Source organism: Silurus aristotelis (assembly GCF_946808225.1).
Source record: "Silurus aristotelis genome assembly, chromosome: 1".
Taxonomy (NCBI): Eukaryota; Metazoa; Chordata; class Actinopteri; order Siluriformes; family Siluridae; genus Silurus; species Silurus aristotelis.
In genome coordinates, this window is record NC_139574.1 from 12,386,629 (window position 1) to 12,408,644 (window position 22,016).

Here is a 22,016-nt window from a genome sequence, read left to right on the forward strand (position 1 = left end):
TATATATATATATATATATATATATATATATATATATATATATATATATATATATATATATATACACACACACATAATGACTAAGCATACAATATATTTCATCATATTTGTTTAATTGCTTTTTTTGGTCATGAAATATTTTACATGCCCCAGCAAGGTAGACAGATTCTTTTGTAACAGATAACTTATTACAAGTCATATTAGATTTATGACAGTGAGTGTCAAGTGTCTTCTTATGAAATTGTTTAGTTTTAAAAGATATGAGTAAATGCCTACACAATTTGATTGCCCTCTTTGCCCCCATTGTTTGGCTAATGATTGAAAGATTGCAGTGTAGAGGGCTAAACTTTTACCTCTATTATCTAGTATAGTGTCTTTATCATATCTGGCCTTATTAAGGGGAAAAAATAGAACACCTTTTTGAAGAGAACCTATCTGACTTATTTAGTAAGGGAGTTAAATCACGCACTAATATAGAGAAGTTTTAAGACCGTTGGTGACTCCTGAGAATTCCTGAGGTATGCAAGCTCTGATGAAGTCACTCTACAGCTCGCTGCATTTCTTATCGGGATAGGCTGGCTTCATTGCGGCTTTTTTATCTTATTACACGGAACACTATGGCTAGATCTAAGTACTTATAAAGACATGCCAGTAATGTCTATGTGTTTGTCTGTGTGTGTGTGTGTGTGTGTGTGTGTGTGTGTGTGTGTGTGTGTGTGTGAGCACAAGTGCACGTATTGACTATCATTATCATATCAGATAATGATGCAATATTATAATCCTCATTCATATTTTTGTTGTGCATAAGCAGTTTTTGCTTTAAAGCATAAAGCAAACACTTCATATATATATTGTCTAGGATTAAATGTATGGGGAATTATAAATACAGGTTTATCTCTCTTATGATTAAAAAATTATTCAGTTTTAGTTTTCTTATTCTTTGCATTGCAGGTTCTTATTACTTTGCAGGTACAGTTCCTGCATGTGTTTTGGTGATTCATGTGTAATCATTTCAGTCTTGGTTGGTCCTATATAAGTAGTCTGTTTGTTACATTATAGTTCTAAATTAAATTCAAAAGGGCCATACTTATCCCATGAGTTTATGTGCTTAGCTATAGTCCATGACAGCATTAAGTAAGATTCACTACCCTGAATGTTATTAACAGGTACTTCATTTCTTTTTCTGTCTGTAGTATATGTGGACACGGTGTGTGGAACTGTACTGATTATACCTGCCCTGAGGTTACAGAGTGTCCAGGATCTCTGGTCTTCTCTCCTCAATCTTGTCTTAGGACTTGCTCTAATCTTGACAAGTTGTCTTGCACAGAGCCTATCTATGGCTGCGTCTGTCCTGAGGGAACTGTGCTCTCGGTTTGTCTGCTCTTTCAATAGTAGTTTTTTTTTAATATACATGATCTAGTAGTAAAAGTGTTATACATACACATTATAAGGTGGCATGACTAATCTAATATATTAACACTATAAAAAATCTTCAGTCTATATCTCATATTTTCACTGTTATGTTACAGCCAAGCCAATCCTAGATGTGTACTTTCCTATACCCACCCTGTAACTGTTAAAGCAGCATTTTGCTGTAAAAATGTGTAAACTGTATTGGAACTATATTGAATGGACACTCAGTGTCACCCAGATGAGAATGGGTTTCCCTTTTGAGTCTGGTTCATTTCAAGGTTTCTTCCTCATGCCATCTCAGGGAGTTTTTTCTTGCCACAGTCACCACTGTTTACAATTACAATTAAAAAGAACAAACTTACACATTCTTTTATAACCCGTGCAAAGCTGCTTTCGAGCCAATGTTCATTATTAAAAGCACTATACAAACAAAAATGAATTGAAATTAACTAATAATGCAATATAAATATAGTTGGATCTTTTTTGTGAAAAAATCTTATCCACCTACTGTATGTTTAATGAGTGTTTTTTTTTCAAAGGGTGACCGGTGCGTGTCTCCAGACGAATGTCCATGTCACCACAATGGCCGGCTCTTCTTCACAAATGATACCATTTCTAAAGACTGCAACACATGGTGAGCATTCTGACGACTGAGAATGGCTTAAGCAATTCTAATACAGACACTACTATAGTTCTAGCAAACTGAGGAAACGGCACATTTAATTATATATAGTAATACGATAGTTATAAGAAATACATACACACTATGGCTTGTTAATTAATGATGATCTATAAATAAAAATAAATTTGATACCTATATAACTATACTGTATGACCACATATCACAAACATACAGTATAATGAAGCATTTCACATGTTATGCCCTAAAACTGTACTGTGAAGACAAGTAAGCATGTGGTATCCTGTCAGTGATATGTGATCATGTTCAAATTACGTACATACATACATGTACTCTTCATTTCCTACAGTGTATGTAAGCAGCATCGATGGCACTGCACCCAGTCATTATGTGCTGGAACATGTGTAGCTACCGGTGACCCCCATTATGTGACCTTTGATGGACGGTGTTTCTCCTTCCTGGGAGACTGTGAGTACATGCTGGTGCAAGAGAGTGAAGGTCTGTTCAGCGTTACTGCAGAGAACGTACCCTGCGGCAGCACTGGGGTCACCTGCACCAAATCTGTCACACTGAGCATCGGCAACACCGCCATTCACCTGCTCAGGGGTCAGCATCTTAATTCCAATATACTTTTCTCAGTACAGGAAATTATATGTAAAAAAAAAAGGCAATTTGATTAAACATAAAACAATTTCTTTCTCCCTTTTACTTAGGTTGCCTTTTTTGTTGTTAAAAAGTATTTAGCAGTTGTAAGGTTTAATATCAGCTGGCGCATAAAGACTTTCACACGTACAGTACACAGTTTTTCCACACACTCTGTTCATAAAGCCTGAAGCAAAAAATTTGCATTGTTGTTACAATTAAATTTCTCCTAACTGGAACTATGGGCCCTAGACCTGTTCCAGTATGGCAATGTACACCAAAGAACCCAAAGTATACAAAATAAGATCTACAGTATGAAAATGCGCTTTGGTGATCTAGTGGTTAGGATGCGGCGCTCTCACCGCTGCAGCCCCGGGTTCGATCCCCGGTTAGGGACCGACCCCAGCCACTCTTAGTGCCGGTCCCAAGCCCGGATAAATGGGGAGGGTTGTGTTAGGAAGGGCATCCAGCGTAAAAACATGTGCCAAATCAAACATGCGGATGATCCGCTGTGGCGACCCCTAATGAGAGAAGCCGAAAGAAAGTTTTTTAGTATGAAGATGCGCTTCGACAGGCTTGATGGGCCAGCCCAGTGTTCTGATCTCAAACACTATTTGCAGTTTTGGGATGAACTACAACACTGACTGCTCTACAGATTTTACTGCTCTACCACATTTGTGATTGATCTCAGTATTGTTCCTGTAGCTGAATATATACAAATCACCACAGTTGTACTCCAAAATGTTGTTTAATTCCTCTTCAGAACAGTCAGGGTAATGTAAAAGCACAGGGCAATAAATCTCTTTTGACCCTATACTGTACTTCAGGTTAAGGTTTAATACCCCATATGCATGAAATATATAATTAATACTATCAATAAAACACCTAAAATGATGTAATTTGGTTCTAGATTTCGCAAGAGACGAGGAATTAGTTATTATACACACACGCACGCACGCACGCACACACACACACACACACACACACACACACACACACATATATAAATATATATAAATGGGGAGGGTTGCGTTAGGAAGGGCATCCAGCTTAAAAACATGTGCCAAATCAAACATGCGGATGGTCCGCTGTGGCGACCCCTAAGTGGGGAAGCCGAAAGAACATTTTCATATATATATATATATATATATATATATATATATATATATATATATATATATATATATATATATATATATATATATATATGTATATATGTATATATATATATATATATATATATATATATATATATATATATATATATATATATATATATATATACGTATATATATATATATATATATATATATATATATATATATATATATATATATATATATATATATATATATATATTCCCGTGGGCTCACCACCTGCAGGAGGGACCGTAAGGGACAGTGCTGTGAGGATTGGGCAGCAGTCGAAGACGGGGGCCTGCTTGGACTGCTGCCCCCGTGACCCGAATTACGGATAAGCGGGAGAAAATGAATGAATGAATGAATATATATATATATATATATATATATATATATATATATATATATATATATATATATATATATATATATATATATATATATATATATTTAGATCCTTCATAAACAAGCCAGATGTGACCAGATATAAATCCTGTTATAATTTAACTAATCCGATTTTTTTCTTTAATATCAGGTCAGATATTGGACATATTTACATGCAAAAAAATTCTTGTGACTGATTTGTGTTTACTTTCTACAGGAAAGGCTGTGACAGTGAATGGCATGCCTGTGACTCTCCCGAAGTCTTACTCAGGAAGTGGCTTAGTGCTGGAGAATATTGGTCTGTTTGTATCTCTCTCTTCTCGACTTGGCATCACACTTCTTTGGGATGGAGGTATTTGCATAAATGAACTTTCAATATATGTTGTTTTGAAAGAAATATCATATTTACCTTCTGCCAAGGAATATTTAAGAAGGACAAACAGATTTTCCTGTTTTTATAAATGAAAAGGCATGCGTGTGTATGTGCGGTTGGAACCCCGCTTGCAAGGCCGAGTTGGGGGTTTGTGCGGGAACTTTGATGGAGACACTGAGAATGATTTTACCACAAGGCAAGGAATAGTTGAGTCTACACCAGAGCTGTTTGGCAATTCCTGGAAGGTGAGCCCATCTTGCCCTGATGTCCCTGAGCAAGACCTGCGTGACCCCTGCAACGTGAGTGAGCCTAGATCTCTCCACTCAATTTCTGCTATTTTAAATGGCAAACATTAACAATGCAATGCTTCGAACATTGTATCTCTTCTATTTCTAGATTAATCCACACAGAGTAAGCTGGGCAAAGAAGAAGTGTTCAGTAATTACCCAAGAGCTATTTGCTTCATGTCATAATGAAGTGCCATACCAGCAGTACTATGATTGGTGTGTCTTTGATGCCTGTGGGTAAGTGATGAAAGACTTTTTGTGCTTAGTGCTTGATCAGTTTTATAATAAAGTTCAATTCTATTGGTCTCAAGGCTATAAGCAAATGTAAGGGTCAAATGTAAGGGTCAAAACCAGTGATATGATCTTTTTTGAAAAATGTATTGTCCTGTCTTGCATGATTAGGGTGTAAAACATCTTAAACCATACCTCCCCTATTATTGTGTCTATACAAAATGCATAGTGATGTAGAAATGTGAAATCTTTTGTGTGGTGTCCATGTACAGTATTTACATTTTGGGAGGTGCATTTAAAACCAAATGAATTGTAAATTGTTCTCAACATTAGGTAGCAAAAATAATTATATTTATAATATCAAACATGATCAGTCATTGCAATAATAACTAAGAGATAGAAGAACAAATTAAATAAAAAATCATGGTCTTTGACATAAAAAAATTATATACATAAAACAGTCGTGCGTCTGCATAACTGCATTTTTGAAGATGTACGTGACTTCTATGAATGCATAATCAATACATGTTAATGTGGTTCTGCAGTTCAGGATGTCCATGTTTATGATGTAGGTGTGATTCTGGAGGAGACTGCGAGTGTCTTTGCACAGCCGTCGCTGTCTACGCTGAGGAGTGCAATCGTAGAGGAGTCTACATTCGCTGGAGATCTCAAGAGCTTTGCCGTAAGGATCAGTACACAACCATCCAAAAAACACACTGCAATACCAATGCAAAGCTTTTTTTTTTTTTACTTCAACTGTAACAGTGTTCAGGCTAATTCATTATTTTGGCAAATTAAGGCAAATTCAAAATGCTTAATTTGATTTATTTGAGATGGCTAATTATTTCTCTCTGTCTGTCTGTCTGTCTGTCTGTCTGTCTGTCTGTCTGTCTGTCTGTCTGTCTGTCCGTCTGTTTGTCTGTCTGTCTGTCTGTCTGTCTGTCTGTCTGTCTGTCTGTCTGTCTGTCTGTCTGTCTGTCTGTCTCTCTCTCTCTCTCTCTCTCTCTCTCTCTCTCTCTCTCTCTCTCTCTCTCTCTCTCTCTCTAGCTATGCAATGTGAGGATGGTTTGGTTTATAAGGCCTGTGGTTCTGCTTGCACTGCTGTCTGTCCTGGCACCTCTTCTCATGCTGACTCTCATTGCAGCAGCCTATCCTGTGTTGAGGGTTGCTTCTGCCCTCAGGGCACTGTCCGTCACGGTCAGGGAATCACTTCATTTTTAATAATTAATACTAACTGTGAAAGATTATTATCAAAATTAATCTTTTGGTAAATCTGTGCTTCTAACACTTTTTTTTATACACAGAGGTCTGTATAGAGTAGATAAAGTATGGCTCACTATGTAAAGCATCTAAGCAAAAAGACTGAATTTGTGCAAAAAACAAGTTTAGCAATACAATAAATAATTTTCAAAAATATACACCTATTCCAAAAATTGGAACACTGTGTAAAATGTAAATAAAAACAGAATGCAATGATTTGTAATTCTTATGAATCCATATTTTATTTACAGTAGAAAAAACATTGTTAAACTGATCAATTTACCTTTTTACGAAAAAAGTAAAAGCTAATTTGATGGCTGCAACATGTTTTAAAAAAGTTGGAATATGGCATAAGAAATTAAACAGTAGGAGACATTTTGCAAGTAATTGACAACAGATCAGTAAGATGATTGGGTATAAATAGTGTATCTTAGAAAGGCAGAGCCTCTCAGAAGTAAAGATGCGCAGATCTTCACCAATCTGTGAAAGACTGTGTCTATTCACAGAATCATTTCAGAATAATGTTCCTCAACAGTGTTGGGCAACGTTACTTTTAAAAGTAACGCATTAAAATATTGAGTTACTCCCCAAAAAAGTAACTAATTACGTTACTTAGTTACGCGTTATATTACTTTTGCGTTACTTGTACCCCTTCTCATGCCTTACAGGTGTAACAGGTGTAATATAGATAATTGGCATTAAGAAATAAGTTATATTAGGGCAAAAGACATGTGTGGGCTGCACACCGGTAATGTGGAGGGAGAACATACATTTCGCTGTCAACTCATAAAACATCGTGCAATTCCGTAAATATGACCTCGTCCTCGTCTACATCATTCTCTGCTTCATCATCAGCTTGAAACATTCTGAACGCTTTTACAAAGTTCGCGCTATTATCAGTGACAGTGGCAGTTTATCTTCCCAAAAAGCGCAAATGAGCTGTGAATTTGCTCTCTTCCTCCGCTGTGAGGGCATCGTACATGTGTCTCCCACTGAAAACTTTTATTCTGAGCAGTCAATAGATCTGCAGTGGTGGAAAGTCAGCAAAAGTTTTCTATATTTCTGTCTCCATTTCCATATATTCAACATTATACACACACACACACACACACACACACACACACACACACACACACACACACACACACACACACACACACACACACACACACACACACACACACACATCTGTAGTGCTGTGCTTTGCATGCAGTTGTTTTTTTTTTTTTTAAGTGGTATTTTTTGCAGTTGACAAGAGCTTTTCACCAACACATAATCTACACTTAACCATTATTCCTTTTCCTCGACTATTTCAAAATAATAAGAATACTTCCATCACAGTAATGTAATGCTCTGGTTTGCCATCTCCGCTTCTGACCAGCTTCTGTTCCCGCGGCTCCGCACGTATGAGTGCGCAATTCTACGTGACTACGTTCATTTTGATTCATTTATTTTTTTATGCTAAATAATTTAACTGAAAAGTAACTCGCGTTACTTTTAAAAAAAGGTAACTCAGATATTAATGTGTAAATGTATAAAGTAACGCGCTACTTTACTCGTTACTCCAGAAAAGTAATATGATTACGTAACGCACGTTACTTGTAACGCGTTACCCCCAACACTGTTCCTCAACCTAAAATTGCAAAACGTTGAATATCTCATCATTTACATCATCATATATCATCAAAGTTTTAGATGACACAGTTAATATGTCCTAGATATGTAACTATTAGGACTTGCATATATGTCTGATGATGTTTTATACATATTTATACAGAAATATAAAACATTTTAAACAACTGTATACATATGTATACATACATGTATAAAAGTCCTCAAAACTCAAAAAGAGAATTTGTTTCACGTCTTTTTAATTTATTTTTTTTTACTATAAAAGCAAACATTTCCAGGCAGCGATCAGACTATTGGAATTTAATTTGGACAGTTTTGTGTTGCCTTGTTTGCAGATGGTGCGGTTTGTACAGCAAAGCATAGTTTATTCTATGTCAAAAGTAAAATGAAAATGTTAAAACATTTAGTCATCAGTCATCATAGCTGAGAAATACCGTTATGGTAGTGACTCCTTATTTATGCATTAGCCACCGCTACACTAAGTGTACTAAGGTGAATCCAATCATTTTGTGCAACTTATTGACTGGATTTTGGGTTAGTTATCTGTTTGTAATTACACCCCTTTTGTTTTAATAATAATTTTTAATTATACTCTTCACACCACAGGAGATGGGTGTATTTCTCCCTCCGAATGCCCGTGTGAGTGGGATGGCTCATTCTTTCCTCCTGGAGCTGTTGTTACTCAGTACTGTCAGAACTGGTCAGTCAGAGAATATTATGGTCATGCAATAAAATCACCTTGACTTTTCCTAGAATATTATTGTGTACTGAAGCTTTCAATAATAATAATGTAAAAAATAAGCATGTCGTGATTATTCATTTATGCACACTTGTGTTTTCAGCTCCTGTTCCAACAGCACCTGGCACTGCACTGGCCCTGCATGTCCTCCCACTGCTCCATGTCTGGATTCAGAGTTCCAATGTAGTGAATCTCATCGCTGTATTCCTTCTCTTTGGCTCTGTGATAATGAGGATGACTGTGGAGATGGATCAGATGAGCTCTGTCCCACTACCTGCCCTCCTGAGCAGTTCCGCTGCTCTGGAGGAGCCTGTTTACCTCTGCAGCTGCGCTGTAATGGCCATCCTGACTGTGCTGATCAGTCTGATGAGGAGTTCTGTGCTCCTGTTACAGCAATCCCAGGTTGTGTGTCTGGGGAGTTCCAGTGCGCCAATGGACGCTGTCTGCCTGCCTCTAAAATGTGTGATGGAAGACTGGATTGTGGGTTTGCTGATGACTCTGATGAACAAGGTAACTAATAACGTTTCTAACATAGTAGAGAAGTAAGCCTTTAATCTGCTTGGGGCTTCTGTAATTGTTTTACAAGTCTATTGTAAAAAGCACCATATTAATAGAATTCTATGCAAAAGTTAATTGAAGTACTCACTGCCTGAATTTGCAAATATATACTGTACTTTCAGTGTTGCTAACACTGAAGTGATAACTTATTAACAGGCTGTGGAGTGGTGTGTGCTGAGCAGGAGTTCCGCTGTTCAGTCGGACCCTGCATTCTCTATCTGCATCGCTGTGATGGTCATGATGACTGTGGAGACTTTAGCGATGAGCGTGGGTGTGTTTGTGCTCCGGGAGAGTTTCAATGTCCTGGTGATCGGTGTGTACCCGCGGAAAGAGTGTGTGATGGCCGTAAGGACTGCCCGTCTGGCATTGATGAAGTTATATGTCCTTTTAAAGGTATTTCACCCCTGGAGCAAAAATATGCAAGTATAGGCCTTCATATTGTTTGGTTGGTTGCACTAATCAAATTTACTAGGAGAATCAGTCAATACCTAAAAAGAACTTGATGTCAACATCATAGAAGCAAACATGGTACTGGTTGAGAATTTCAGGCCAATATTGGCACAATACAGTTTGTATATCCCTAATAGTTTCTATATATCTGCTTTTGTACAGTTTAAATATCGATTTAATTGGTAGAACAGATATCAGTGGATTTTCAAGTAATAATTATTTAAGCTTCTGCACTATTCAGACTGTAGTCACTGTGAGTTTATGTTTCTGTGTTTCAGACTGTAATCAGCATGAGTTCGGGTGTAAGAATGGTCAGTGTGTGCCTCTGGCTTGGCGGTGTGATGGTGAAACAGACTGTCAGGATGGAAGCGATGAACAGCAGTGTGCCCGTGTTTGTGGACCTGACCAGGTTTTATGTCAGAGTGGAGACCAGTGTGTCCAGCATGTGCATCTGTGTGATGGGACGCCACACTGCCGGGATGCTTCTGATGAAAGCGTGGACAATTGTGGTGAGATGCATATTCAATTGCACTAATACTACATGTTTTTCCATTGTTGAATTTTGTGGCATAAGTTGAAGTTGGCCTCCTTTAGAAATTAAGATCTTTTGCCATTGCAACTCCTGATAGAAATAAAAATAAAATGTAGTCCTGTAATGAAGCATAATATCTTGCATCTAGTCTACGTCATCATACACTCACTAGCTATTAACTTTGTACGTTTTTATTCTTGTTTTCTGTTGCCTTTCTTTTTTTCCAGGTTCCACACGAATACCACCCTGTCCTGGCAGCTTCTCATGTGATAATAGAACATGTGTGAACATGTCACATGTGTGTGATGGAATTTCTGATTGTCCCAGAGGAGAGGACGAATTGCTGTGCGGTGAGTTTGAAAACATTTCTCAATAGTGCATTGACACACAAACAATTCTACAGTTCACAAACAAATGCTTTTAGGCTCAATTGTATTTCCTATGTGCCCACAACGTTCTTCTTTTTCTTTGTACAGAAAAGCCTAGTATTTCTCCACTGCTCCCTGGTGACAGGAACATTACTGATGCCTGTCCTGAATTTACCTGTTCTGATGGATCCTGTGTCCCTTTTAAATCAGTAAGACAGGAAACACTTATATAATCTCACTAAAGAAAATTTGTCTTTTCCTCAGTATAATCATGTGACATACCACCAGTTCAGAAAAGCCTAAATGCCTAAAACATGTTTTTAAAGACAGATCCCAGCATTTATAGTATCTTTTGTTTAAATACTTAAACATAATGAATTTGATATGCCATGTTACTACTTAAAAGTTGCACTAGAACCTGTATATACACACACATATGTGTATGTGCTTGTTTTAGGTATGTAACGAAGTAGCTGACTGTCCTAATGCTGGAAGCCCCACAGATGAACAGAATTGTCGCAGTTGGGGCCCATGGGGCCCGTGGAGTCCCTGCAGCCGCTCTTGTGGCTCTGGGATTATGAGCAGATACAGACACTGCCCTAGTGGGGACATGCTAACACACTGCAGGGGAGATGATACACAAAGTCAGCAGTGCTACTCCTCAGCATGTCCTGGTGAGAGCCTTTTCTTCTCTAGTACTGCTTTTTTAGCATCATCATTATTAAAATCTTTTTAATGGCTGTCACTATCATCATTAGTATCATCATCATGATGGTAGTCTTCATCATCATCATCATCAGTGTTGTAATCATCATCATCATCATCATCACTATTTACATTTACATTTACAACATTTAGCAGAGACCCTTATCCAGAGCGACGTACAAAAGTCATCATCATAAACCTCAGGCCTTAGTAGAACTGTGATGAAATTAGAGATGGTGATTATTTATAGTAAGTTAAGATTAATTAGAAACTGTTAATATCCACTAGAGTTACAGAAAACACACGAACAACGTCTCTAGGTTACGAACGTAACCTTAGATCCCAACGAGACGCTGCGTCGAAATGCGTTTCGACGCAGCTCGAGTTCCCGAAGGGGAATTTCAAGTTAAAGTGTTTTTATGTGAAAGTGAAAAAAAACATTTATTTTGATAATTGTGAATAGCTGTTAAATAGTATTATAAATACAGATACAGTATTATAGAGTAGAAATTAGATTTCAACAGTTAAACAGAAACCAGACCAAAAAGGTGAAAGGTTCCATTCTTGACATCAAGCCTTAGAAATATTTACCATGAACAACTATGTAAAAATTTTCACCTCTAAATTGTAAATTATACTTATACTTATACTTAACTTAATGAAACACAGTTACTTAAGTATTTTCCACCCCTGCATTATACAGACAATTTTTGTACTGATTACTTGCTGTGACTTGACATATGGATGTATTTTGCAGTTGATGGACATTGGTCAGCTTGGACGACGTGGTCCAACTGCTCTAAAGGTTGCGGGGGATTGGAGATTCGCAAGAGAGTGTGTGTTCCACCACAGAACGGCGGTCGAGCATGCACTGGGCTGCCAGGAGACACCGAGATAAGTGAGCTCACACAAACACCCAATTACACACACACACACACACACACACACACACACACACACACACACACACACACACACACACACACACACACACACACACACAATAGGGCTTCACCAATGTTAATGTGAATATTGACATACTTCCATTACACTGATGAAGCAGAGATAAATTCTTTTAAAAAGCCACATTTATCAAACTTATGCCAGGAAACACACTATACGGTTTGCGTTACTAGTTTTCTGGGAATTCAGTTTAAGATAAATTAGAAAAATATATATATTTTCTGAACTATGAGATATTTAACTTTTTATTGGGAGGAGATAACTCAAAATGTAATGCAAAAAGGCTATAACATATACAAGTAAATGTTTTTTGGTTAATACTAACACTGTCTAATATCATTGTACAGCAAATCACGGCTTAGTGTAAATTACACTCTTCTAGTAAAAACTTCATAACATCTAACCTTCACTCTAATGTGAAGATGTTCCACGAGATTTTAGAGAGTGTTTGTGGAGATTTTTGCTCATTGAGCCACATGGTCAATAAAAAGTCAGGTACTGATGCAGCGTGAGGAGGCCAGTGTTCCTACAGTATTCATCCCAAAGGTGTTCAGTGAGGTTGAGGTTAGAGCTCTATATCGGGCCACTTAAGCTTTTCCACTCCAACCTATGTAAAGCATATCTTCATGGAGGTCTATTAGCTCAAGTAAAGGAAACATCTCATGCTAATAAATTCAAAGGCATTCTATACATTATGTGCTTTTAACTTTGGGGAAGAACCACAAATGGCTTGACAAAAGTCTCGAGTCCCAATACTTTATTTTATATAGTGTAGTAATAGCAGTTAATTAAATAATATTGAAAATAATATATAAAAATATATACATGAATCTTTTAGTAAGCTACAGCATAGCACTGACAATGAGTGTATTAATAATAAAATAATTGAAAAATCTCTTATTTTGTTATTCCTCTGCTTTCAGGGCCATGTGCTCAGGATGCCTGTGCTAATGTTTCCTGTCCGGCTGGTCTGGTTTCACACAGTTGTGCTCCTTGTCCTTTGACTTGTGCTCATATAGCAAGTGCTGCATCCTGTGATCCCAGTGCTGAGTGTTTCACAGGTAAGCTGTTAGATTTATAGGTTTTTATTCCTGATTTAAGGGCTCATATTGCTTTATTACTCATCCACTATCTCATGCCTGTCCCTTTTAATTAGGGTGCTGGTGCCCAGAAGGGAAAGTGATGAACCACTTGCAGCAGTGTGTGCTCCCAGAAGAGTGTGTGTGTGAAGTGTCAGGAGTACGATATTGGCCAGGCCAGCAGGTTAAAATAGGATGTGAGATTTGTAGATGTGAGAGAGGAATACCACAGCACTGTCAAGCCAACCCAGAATGTTTAGGTATATGCCTCCACACACACACACACACACACACACACACACACACACACACACACACACATACACACACACACACACACACACACACACACACACACACACACACACACACACACACACACACACACACACACACTTTAAAATTTTAGGCTTTAACTGAACCAATCATTGAAACTTTGTGTCAGGGTCTATGATGTGTTTTTGTTTTGTGTGTCTATTATAATTTAGTTCATTGTGGTTGGTCATCCTGGTCTTCATGGGGCGAGTGTTTGGGTCCTTGTGGTGTACAGAGTGTCCAGTGGTCTTTTCGAAGTCCAAATAATCCTTCTAAACACGGCAATGGCAGACAGTGCCGTGGCATTTACCGGAAAGCCAGACGGTGAGAACACCTGCGACAGATCCTCACACTTTCAACTTTTATACCTTTTCCATTAGTTTTACTTTAATGTAATGAAATAATGAATAATCAACAAAGTTGCTAAACAATACGCTTTAGGACAGAGGTGCCCAAACTGTTTCCTATAAAAGGGCCAAATTTTAAGCTAATTGATGTAATTCAGAGAATTATGTAATCCAGATGATGTCAGGGACTCCTGACCACTGATCTTTGTATTACCATAGAATATATGCATGTTACTTTGCAGTCTTACTTACATGAATTGGTGTGTTTCCTGTGTGTTTGTGTGTAGCTGTCAGACAGAGCCGTGTGAAGAGTGTGAGTATCAGGGACGCACACATGCAGTGGGTGATCGCTGGAAAGGAACTAATTGCCAGCTTTGCCACTGTTTACCCAACCTTAAAGTGCAGTGTGCACCTTTCTGCCCGTACGCTACCACTGGATGCCCACAGGTGTGTCTTTGTGTAATTCTCAAACAAAACTCTTTTGAAATGTTTATCTCTTCATCTGTTCAAAGACCTGTAAATTTAATTGAGAAGAGGTTGGCAGCTGGTTATGGTGTATGTTTTTCTCTTCACACTTCGATTGTGGGTTTTGCTTCTGCAGGGTCAGACTCTGATACCAGGGGAAGGAAGCAGGTGCTGCTATTGTGATGGTAACTGACGAGAATATTATAGAAATGAAAATATTAATTTGAATGGCACCAGGGTTGAACTTATTATTTGTTCAAATCCTTTTAGCGGAGAACGTCAGTGTCATCACACCAACACCAGCAGTTCTGCCGATCACTGTTGAGTCTTCTGTAGCACCAGAGGTCACACCATCGACGTTTCCTCTCCCACCTGGAGGTCTGTTATAGTAGAAAATAGTAGATATTTTAATAGAGCAGAAAGAAACCTTTCGTTTATCAGTATTGGTATGGTTGGGTATATTTACCACACTGATATTTGTACACTGAATTTAGTATAACAATAAAAAAAGGAGATCTCCTTTTTCACATTTAAAGCATTTTGACTTAAAACTGATGTCGATGTAGTATAAATTGTACATGATTATCCAATGTTCCATGCATCTACTTTACTACCTCTGTGTCTTTTATAGATGACTGTTGGTCTCCGCTGGGAGTGCAGTTTCTACCTCCCTCCAGTTTCAGTGCCTCATCACAGCAGCCTGGTCATCCGGCCTCTGCAGGGCGCCTCCACTTTCACGACCCTCACAATGACCTGCAGGGTTGGAGCCCTGAACCTGAGGAGTACAGGGAGCTCCCTCCATCTTCCCCTTTCAGCCATACACACCACAGTCAGGCCCCTTACCTACAGATCGACCTGCTCAGACCATACAACATCACAGGTGCATGTCATTAGGGTTAAATATATAAAGTTTTTTTAATGCTGCTGACACAGTAGTGTAATAAACCAAACTTGTTGAATAATGATTGTTCTACACTACCACATTAATTTAATGAAAGCAGTTCTCCAGTCATTTTCAGTTTTGTCTTAGTCTACCTCATGATTTATAAGGTATAATGTATAGTTAAGATTTATGGCATGATTTACTGAGCTGTAGAAAACACAGTGATGTTTAGTCTGCACCTGTGCTGTGCTTTTTAGGATTGCTTACTCAAGGTGGTGGACACTTCGACACATTTGTGTCCAGTTTCTACCTGCAGTTTAGCACAAATGGCAACCAGTGGTTCACTTACAAAGAGCTCATCACAGATGCACGCCCTGAAGCTAAGGTGAGAGTCTTTTTTGGAATTGTAGTAGAAAGGGACATAGTAACTGAGTAATATATGTTTATTTTTTTATATACATATTAACCACTTTATTTGAAAAAAAATTTTTCTTTTCTCGGCTGCTCCCATTAGTGTTCGCTACAGCGGAACATCCATCTCTATACTACTCTGTCCTCTACATCTGCCTCTTTCATACCTGCTACCTGCATGTCTTTACTTACCACATCCATAAACCTCCTTCTTGGTCTTCCTCTTTTCCTCCTTCCTGGTGGCTCCATCCTCAGCATTCTCCTATCGATATACCCCATGTCCCTCCACTGCACATGTTCAAACCATCACAATCTCGCCTACCTCACCTTGTCTCCCAAACATTATACATGCACTGTCCCTCTAATAAACTCATTTCTAAACCTGTCCATCCTCGTCACTCCCAATGAAAATCTCGACATCTTCAGCTCTGCTGCCTCCAGCTCCACCTCCTGTCTTTTAGTCAATGCCACTGTGTCTAAATCATACAACATCGCAGGTCTCACCACATAAATATAAACTTTCCCTTTCACTCTCACAGATACTCTTCTATCACAAACCACTCCTGTTATCACTCTTCTCCACCCACTCCACCCTGCCTGCACACTTTTCTGCACTTCTCTAACACACTCTCCATTACTTTGCACTGTTAACCCCCAGTACTTTATTAGAAACATCTACCTCTGATCATTCAGTTATTATCCAATTAATCAACTGCATGGCATTAGGACACTGAATATAATTATAGAAATACAGGTGAAGAACATTAGTTAATGATCACATGAAAATAGAAAAAAAAAAGGTAATCTCCCCATAATAATGAACATGTCCATGGCATATAATTGTTGCCACATTAATTGATTGGAATTCATATAGAATGCTTCACAAAACATACAGTGAGCACTAATTCTACTGATAAAAACATGTTGGTAATAAACAATGTCTGCAGTGGATAGCCAGACTGGTTTCATCTGACAGAAAGGCTATAGTAACTCAAATAATTATTCTTGGTGGTGTGCAGAAAAGCATCTTAGAATACAGACTATGTTGGATCTTTAGATGGAGCCTTTAGGCTCACATCAAGGTTCCCTCCTGTCAGCCAAGAGGTTATAATGAGCAAAAGGACATCAAAACTAAAATGAACTGGTCTGAAACATACATCACAGCTCATCTTCCAGCTCAAGAAACATGCCCATTATTAAAGCTCCTGATGTCACAGTATTGTCACTCTGATGTTCCTTATAAAGTGGACAGTGAATGTAGGTTGATGTATAGTAAGTTTAGTGATGATGAATAGGTAATTAAGCATGTTAGCAGGAAAATAAATCCACATAAATTCCACACAAATTCCATTTTTTATCGAATAATGATCTGTCTGCAGGTGTTCCTGGGTAACCATGATGATCGAGGCGTTAAGGAGAACAGACTTGACAGGATGGTGTTAGCTCAGTTTGTGCGAGTGTTACCTCATGACTTCCAGAATAGCATTTACCTACGAGTAGAGCTGATGGGTTGTGGAGATGGTGTGTACAGCTCATTTCCCTTTTAAGTTGCACTTCCATACTGTTCTCCAACAACATTTTAGTACAACTTAGTGATTTGTATGGCTTATATAGGACTCTAAAAATGGCTTATATCCTTTAGGAACTCAGCCTTCTACTACCCCAAGCTCCAGAGGATGTCGTAAAGGTCAGTTCTCATGCCCTCCTCCAGGGGGTTGTATTCAGGCTTCACAGCGATGTGATGGGTTTCCTCAGTGTCCAGATGGAGCCGACGAAAAAGGCTGTGACTCTGAAGCGAATCGTACCCATGTCACCCCCACCCCTTCTCCACTCAGGACACCCAGTGTGGCTGCTGTCACTCTAGCAACTCCCACCTCTACACCTGTAAGACCTGAAACACAATGTGGCAATAATATAAGCATTGAAGAGGCCATGCAGTATAAAAATTGTATTCTATTAAATTCTAGAAAGAAAATCTCAGTTCTGCTTTAGGGCTATTACTGATCTCTTGTCATAGATTTAATGTATATATATATATATATATATATATATATATATATATATATATATATATATATATATATATATATATATATATATATATATATATATATATATATATTCTGCTTTCATTTCAAATTATGCATATCAACTTGCAAACTTGATACTGCACTTTAATTTTTACATGACTGACATTATTTCTCTCTGTGTCTCTCTCTCTCTCTCTCTCTCTCTCTCTCTCTCTCTCTCTCTCTCTCTCTCTCTCTCTCTCTCTCTAGCATGGAAAACCTGGATCTCTGGGTAACTACAATGGACATTTTTGTGTTGTGCTTGTCTATGTTTTTTACATATTATATTGAGGACTGAATTAAGCACTTATGACAAATTACTTAAAAAAAACCCCTGTTCATTTAAAAGTCAGCCACAATATTTGTTTGTTTTCTTTGATGTGAGACTTATTTAAAATGTTTTCTCAGTTGCTTTGGAGCGTTTTTCAGATGAAATTCTCAAAACTCCTTGTTCAACCTCCACATCATTTAGTCACTTGTCATTTAGTCATACTGAAAACATGACTAAACATTTTAATGATAATGATTTTAATGTAAACAATGACAAAAGGATTACTTATTCTGATGGGAATGAGATGTGCTTAGACACAAATACTTACTTTTAGGAGATGAACTAAGAATTTTGAGAAAAGTACAGGCTTTTGCAAGAAATCCAATGTATTGTGCTGCTTGTACAAAATGTTTTGAAAATGCACTGGCTTTCAAATATTAAGAGTGATTTAAGAAATGCTCCAAAACAACTGTGAAAAACTGTAAAAGAAAAAAGCCTTACTGGAAAAAAATAAAGTTGATAGTTTGAAGTTTGAACTGTTCCTATATGAGGTAGCATAAGAATTTGAGGTATAAGAAGTATCATTATTCTGTATGATTTATATATAGCTAAGATTAAACGCTTCTAATGCTCTTTATTATTTAGTTATATTTACTGATTTTGTTGTGCAAACTGCATTACTTTCATAAGTTTTCTTGTTACTATGGAGGCAGAAAATATTCTGAGAGATGATTTTTCAGTAAAATATCAATGTTTCACAGAAGTCTGCTCTTCTCCTCTGGGACTGGAGGATGGCCGAGTGCACTATGGTCAGTTGACTGCCTCATCATCCAGAGAGAATAACCCAGCTGACACAGGCCGCCTCAACATTGTCCCTAATGTGTAAGTGTCTGGGCATATACATATAAATCTAGTGCATGTATCTCTACACCAGAGAAATCTAGGGTTAGGGTTAGGGTTAGATTTAAAAATAATAATTAAAATGTTCATACCTGATTTGACTATTGCAAAAAAGAAACAAAAAATTGCTGAGATTTTCATTGGGAGTGATAAGGATGGATAGGATATGAAGAAATGAGTTTGTTAGAGGAGCAGCACATGTAGGTCATTTTGGTGACAAGGTGATGGAGGCGCAAATTAAGATAGTTTGGACATTTGCAGAGGAGGGACACGGGGTACATTGGTAGAAGAATGCTGAGGATGGAGCTGCCAGGAAGAAGAAAAAGAGGAAGGCCAAGGAGGAGGTTTATGAATGTGGTGAGGGAAGGCAGGTAGTTGGTTTGAAAGCGGCAGATGTAGAGGATAGAGTAGTATGGAGACGGATGATCTGTTGTGGTGACTCATAATGGGAGCAGCCAAAAGAAGAAGATACCTGATTTGACTATTGCAATTTGGCTGGTAGATTATATTTTAAGTTATATGACTTGGAGGATGTAGCTACTATTAAAAAAAGTAAGGTACTCTAAACTGTATAATAAGACTTTATTCCCAGGTACTGTTGAATTCTTGATTGGACAGAACACATTGATTAATTTTCTATACCATAAATCACAGATTTATAGTGTTTGACTCTGACACATCATTATTACTAAACAGCCATTACACTGGGGCTTCTATTTAACCATAATAGAAAGAATCCCTATTGCCAGCTCTCTGTGACTGTCAGAAGTATGGCTGGAGGAATAATTATTTATAGCATTATAATTTAAGTAGTGATGGAATCTTATCTGGTTTTCTAGTAGTTCACAATGTTAAATGTGACTGTAAATCGACAAAAGTACAATGCATTGTCCTTTTTTTCATTATAATTTTAAAGATCAAAACGTTTGCCAAATTGCAGTGGTATAAGTTGAGTGCTTGAGGACATGCATTTATTGGAAATGAATTGCTTTAGAATAGCTAAAGAATAACTCAATGTGGTTGGGCAGCTTCAATCACTGATAAGTAATCTTCAGAATTAGAATCTGAGTACATTATTAATCCCCTAGGGAAATTGTAAGTTCCCTAGGGAAAATAATAGGAATCATTTCATGTTTTATTCCTTACTAAAGGATAGTGTTATATGTGATCAATGTATGCTACATTAATTGTGTTTGAAGTTTAGCGTAATAAAGAAATCTACTTGCACAGATAATTTTGTTGACAGTGAACCTAAAGAATTAGATTTCACCAGAGATGGCAAAAATGCATACATCCATCACTTAAGTAGAAGTAGATACTCATGTTTTAAAAGACTCTAGTAAAAGTTAAAGTACTGACTAAACTTTTCCACTCAAATTAAAGTAAAGAAGTTTGTTCTCTGACATGTACTTAAGTAAAAAGTAACCATTAATGCTACCTGTTTTAATGTCACGCTGGTAACTGGAGCTCACATCATATTATTATTAGGGCTGTCAATCGATTAAAATATTTTGTTGTGAGTAATCGCATGATTCTCCTGCATTTCACATTTTTAATACTCTAATCAACATGGGCATGGACAAATGGAAACATGCATATGCAAATGTACAGTATGTTTATTATTAGTGAAACCATACTCAACATATAGCATGTAGACTAAATATTCTTGTAAACATTGTAATGTAATTCTGGTGTTTTAAATTACATAAATCATCAGGACACCAAACTGAACTTGTGCTATGCTTCCACACGGACGGTTAATGAGGTGATACCGGAGAAACTGTTCCTCTTATAACTTTCATATGGATTAAATAATCAGAGAATGTTTGTATTCAATGTGAATTTATTTATTTTAATGTAGAGCTTTTGAGCTTTTTATACATATAATTATTATGTCTGTTATGCAAATATTTACTGAGATTAAGGTCGTTTTATTTATGTTTCTGTGAAGAGAGATGACAGAGACGGCAGAGCCGCCTTGTCTGTGTTCTTTATTTTACAAAAGCACAGCGTTTTGTTGTTATTATGAGTGTGCAGTATACAAATAAATGTAGAGCCGTCACCGTTTCTAATGACGCATTGCTCTTATCTGAACGATCAAAAAAGTAATTTAAGTTTGTTTCGGAATTATGAGGAAAAAATACTGATAATGATCAGGTAATTAGGAATGTTTTTGTTCTCAGTCATGTTTACATCACTGACTCCCTCTGTTTCATCCACGTTAACCCCAAACTTCTTGCTGCCTCCTGTCTTGCACATTGTTATCTTTGTAAACTAGCTTCCGCTGTGGTGTGTGAGAGCCAGGAAATGAAACACCAGTGGTAGATTTAAAAAAGTTTAATAAACGTTTGTTGGAAACGTTGCACAATGAGAAGAAAAATATTGACATTTACCCAAATAGAATAAAACTAAAGTCACGAGTCTAGTTTGAAAATGTAAGAAGTACAAAGTACAGATATTTTTGCAAAAATTTAATGATTGAAAGTAAAAAGTTTTCTGAAAAATAAATAGTGAAGTAAAGTACTGATACCAGAAAAATCGACTTAAGTACAGTAACAAAGTATTTGTTGTTCATTACTTCAAACATCTGGATTTCACTAACTGGTTGTATGCCATTAATAATCTCCGAATAGCTTAGTGATGGAACCAGGCTGGAGCCCTTTACCAGGAGACCCCCAGCCCTACTTCCAAGTGGATTTTCTGGAGCCCACCTGGATATCAGGGATAATCACTCAGGGCAGTGAGCGCATGTGGGGCTACCTCTCCAAGTACCAACTGGCGTTCGCTCTATCTGAGAGCCATTTCACAGACTTCACTGAGACTGGGGATAAGGGTTCAGTACCAAAGGTATAAGATTAAACCAAATTATTTAGTCATTAATGATAAAGAAATTGCACTTATTATATAAAGGATTGTGTGTTAATGTATATGGTGTCTTAACTTATCTTTTTGAGCAATAT

The 22,016-nt window shown here is 37.4% G+C and overlaps 2 protein-coding genes across 2 annotated transcripts in view; one reads left to right on the top strand and one right to left on the bottom strand.

The window, feature by feature from the left end:
* slc12a7b (solute carrier family 12 member 7b) overlaps nt 1-22,016 on the bottom strand; it is a 335,443-nt gene that overhangs the window by 128,838 nt on the left and 184,589 nt on the right. The gene's annotated exons all lie outside the window — the stretch shown is intronic.
* sspo (SCO-spondin) overlaps nt 1-22,016 on the top strand; it is a gene marked incomplete at its 5' end in the record, with an annotated part of 88,796 nt that overhangs the window by 11,469 nt on the left and 55,311 nt on the right. Inside the window, 29 exons of the mRNA XM_083557720.1 lie at nt 1,194-1,371; nt 1,953-2,047; nt 2,403-2,659; nt 4,436-4,570; nt 4,688-4,890; nt 4,988-5,115; nt 5,682-5,791; nt 6,157-6,306; nt 8,608-8,701; nt 8,844-9,250; nt 9,455-9,691; nt 10,027-10,257; nt 10,508-10,630; nt 10,757-10,857; nt 11,106-11,322; nt 12,111-12,251; nt 13,240-13,377; nt 13,473-13,655; nt 13,884-14,034; nt 14,345-14,504; nt 14,659-14,707; nt 14,793-14,900; nt 15,154-15,402; nt 15,663-15,790; nt 17,196-17,337; nt 17,459-17,700; nt 18,096-18,138; nt 18,921-19,038; nt 21,690-21,903. Of these exons, the coding sequence (XP_083413846.1) occupies nt 1,194-1,371; nt 1,953-2,047; nt 2,403-2,659; nt 4,436-4,570; nt 4,688-4,890; nt 4,988-5,115; nt 5,682-5,791; nt 6,157-6,306; nt 8,608-8,701; nt 8,844-9,250; nt 9,455-9,691; nt 10,027-10,257; nt 10,508-10,630; nt 10,757-10,857; nt 11,106-11,322; nt 12,111-12,251; nt 13,240-13,377; nt 13,473-13,655; nt 13,884-14,034; nt 14,345-14,504; nt 14,659-14,707; nt 14,793-14,900; nt 15,154-15,402; nt 15,663-15,790; nt 17,196-17,337; nt 17,459-17,700; nt 18,096-18,138; nt 18,921-19,038; nt 21,690-21,903 (4,732 nt within the window). The remainder of the gene's footprint in view (nt 1-1,193; nt 1,372-1,952; nt 2,048-2,402; nt 2,660-4,435; nt 4,571-4,687; nt 4,891-4,987; nt 5,116-5,681; nt 5,792-6,156; nt 6,307-8,607; nt 8,702-8,843; nt 9,251-9,454; nt 9,692-10,026; nt 10,258-10,507; nt 10,631-10,756; nt 10,858-11,105; nt 11,323-12,110; nt 12,252-13,239; nt 13,378-13,472; nt 13,656-13,883; nt 14,035-14,344; nt 14,505-14,658; nt 14,708-14,792; nt 14,901-15,153; nt 15,403-15,662; nt 15,791-17,195; nt 17,338-17,458; nt 17,701-18,095; nt 18,139-18,920; nt 19,039-21,689; nt 21,904-22,016) is intronic.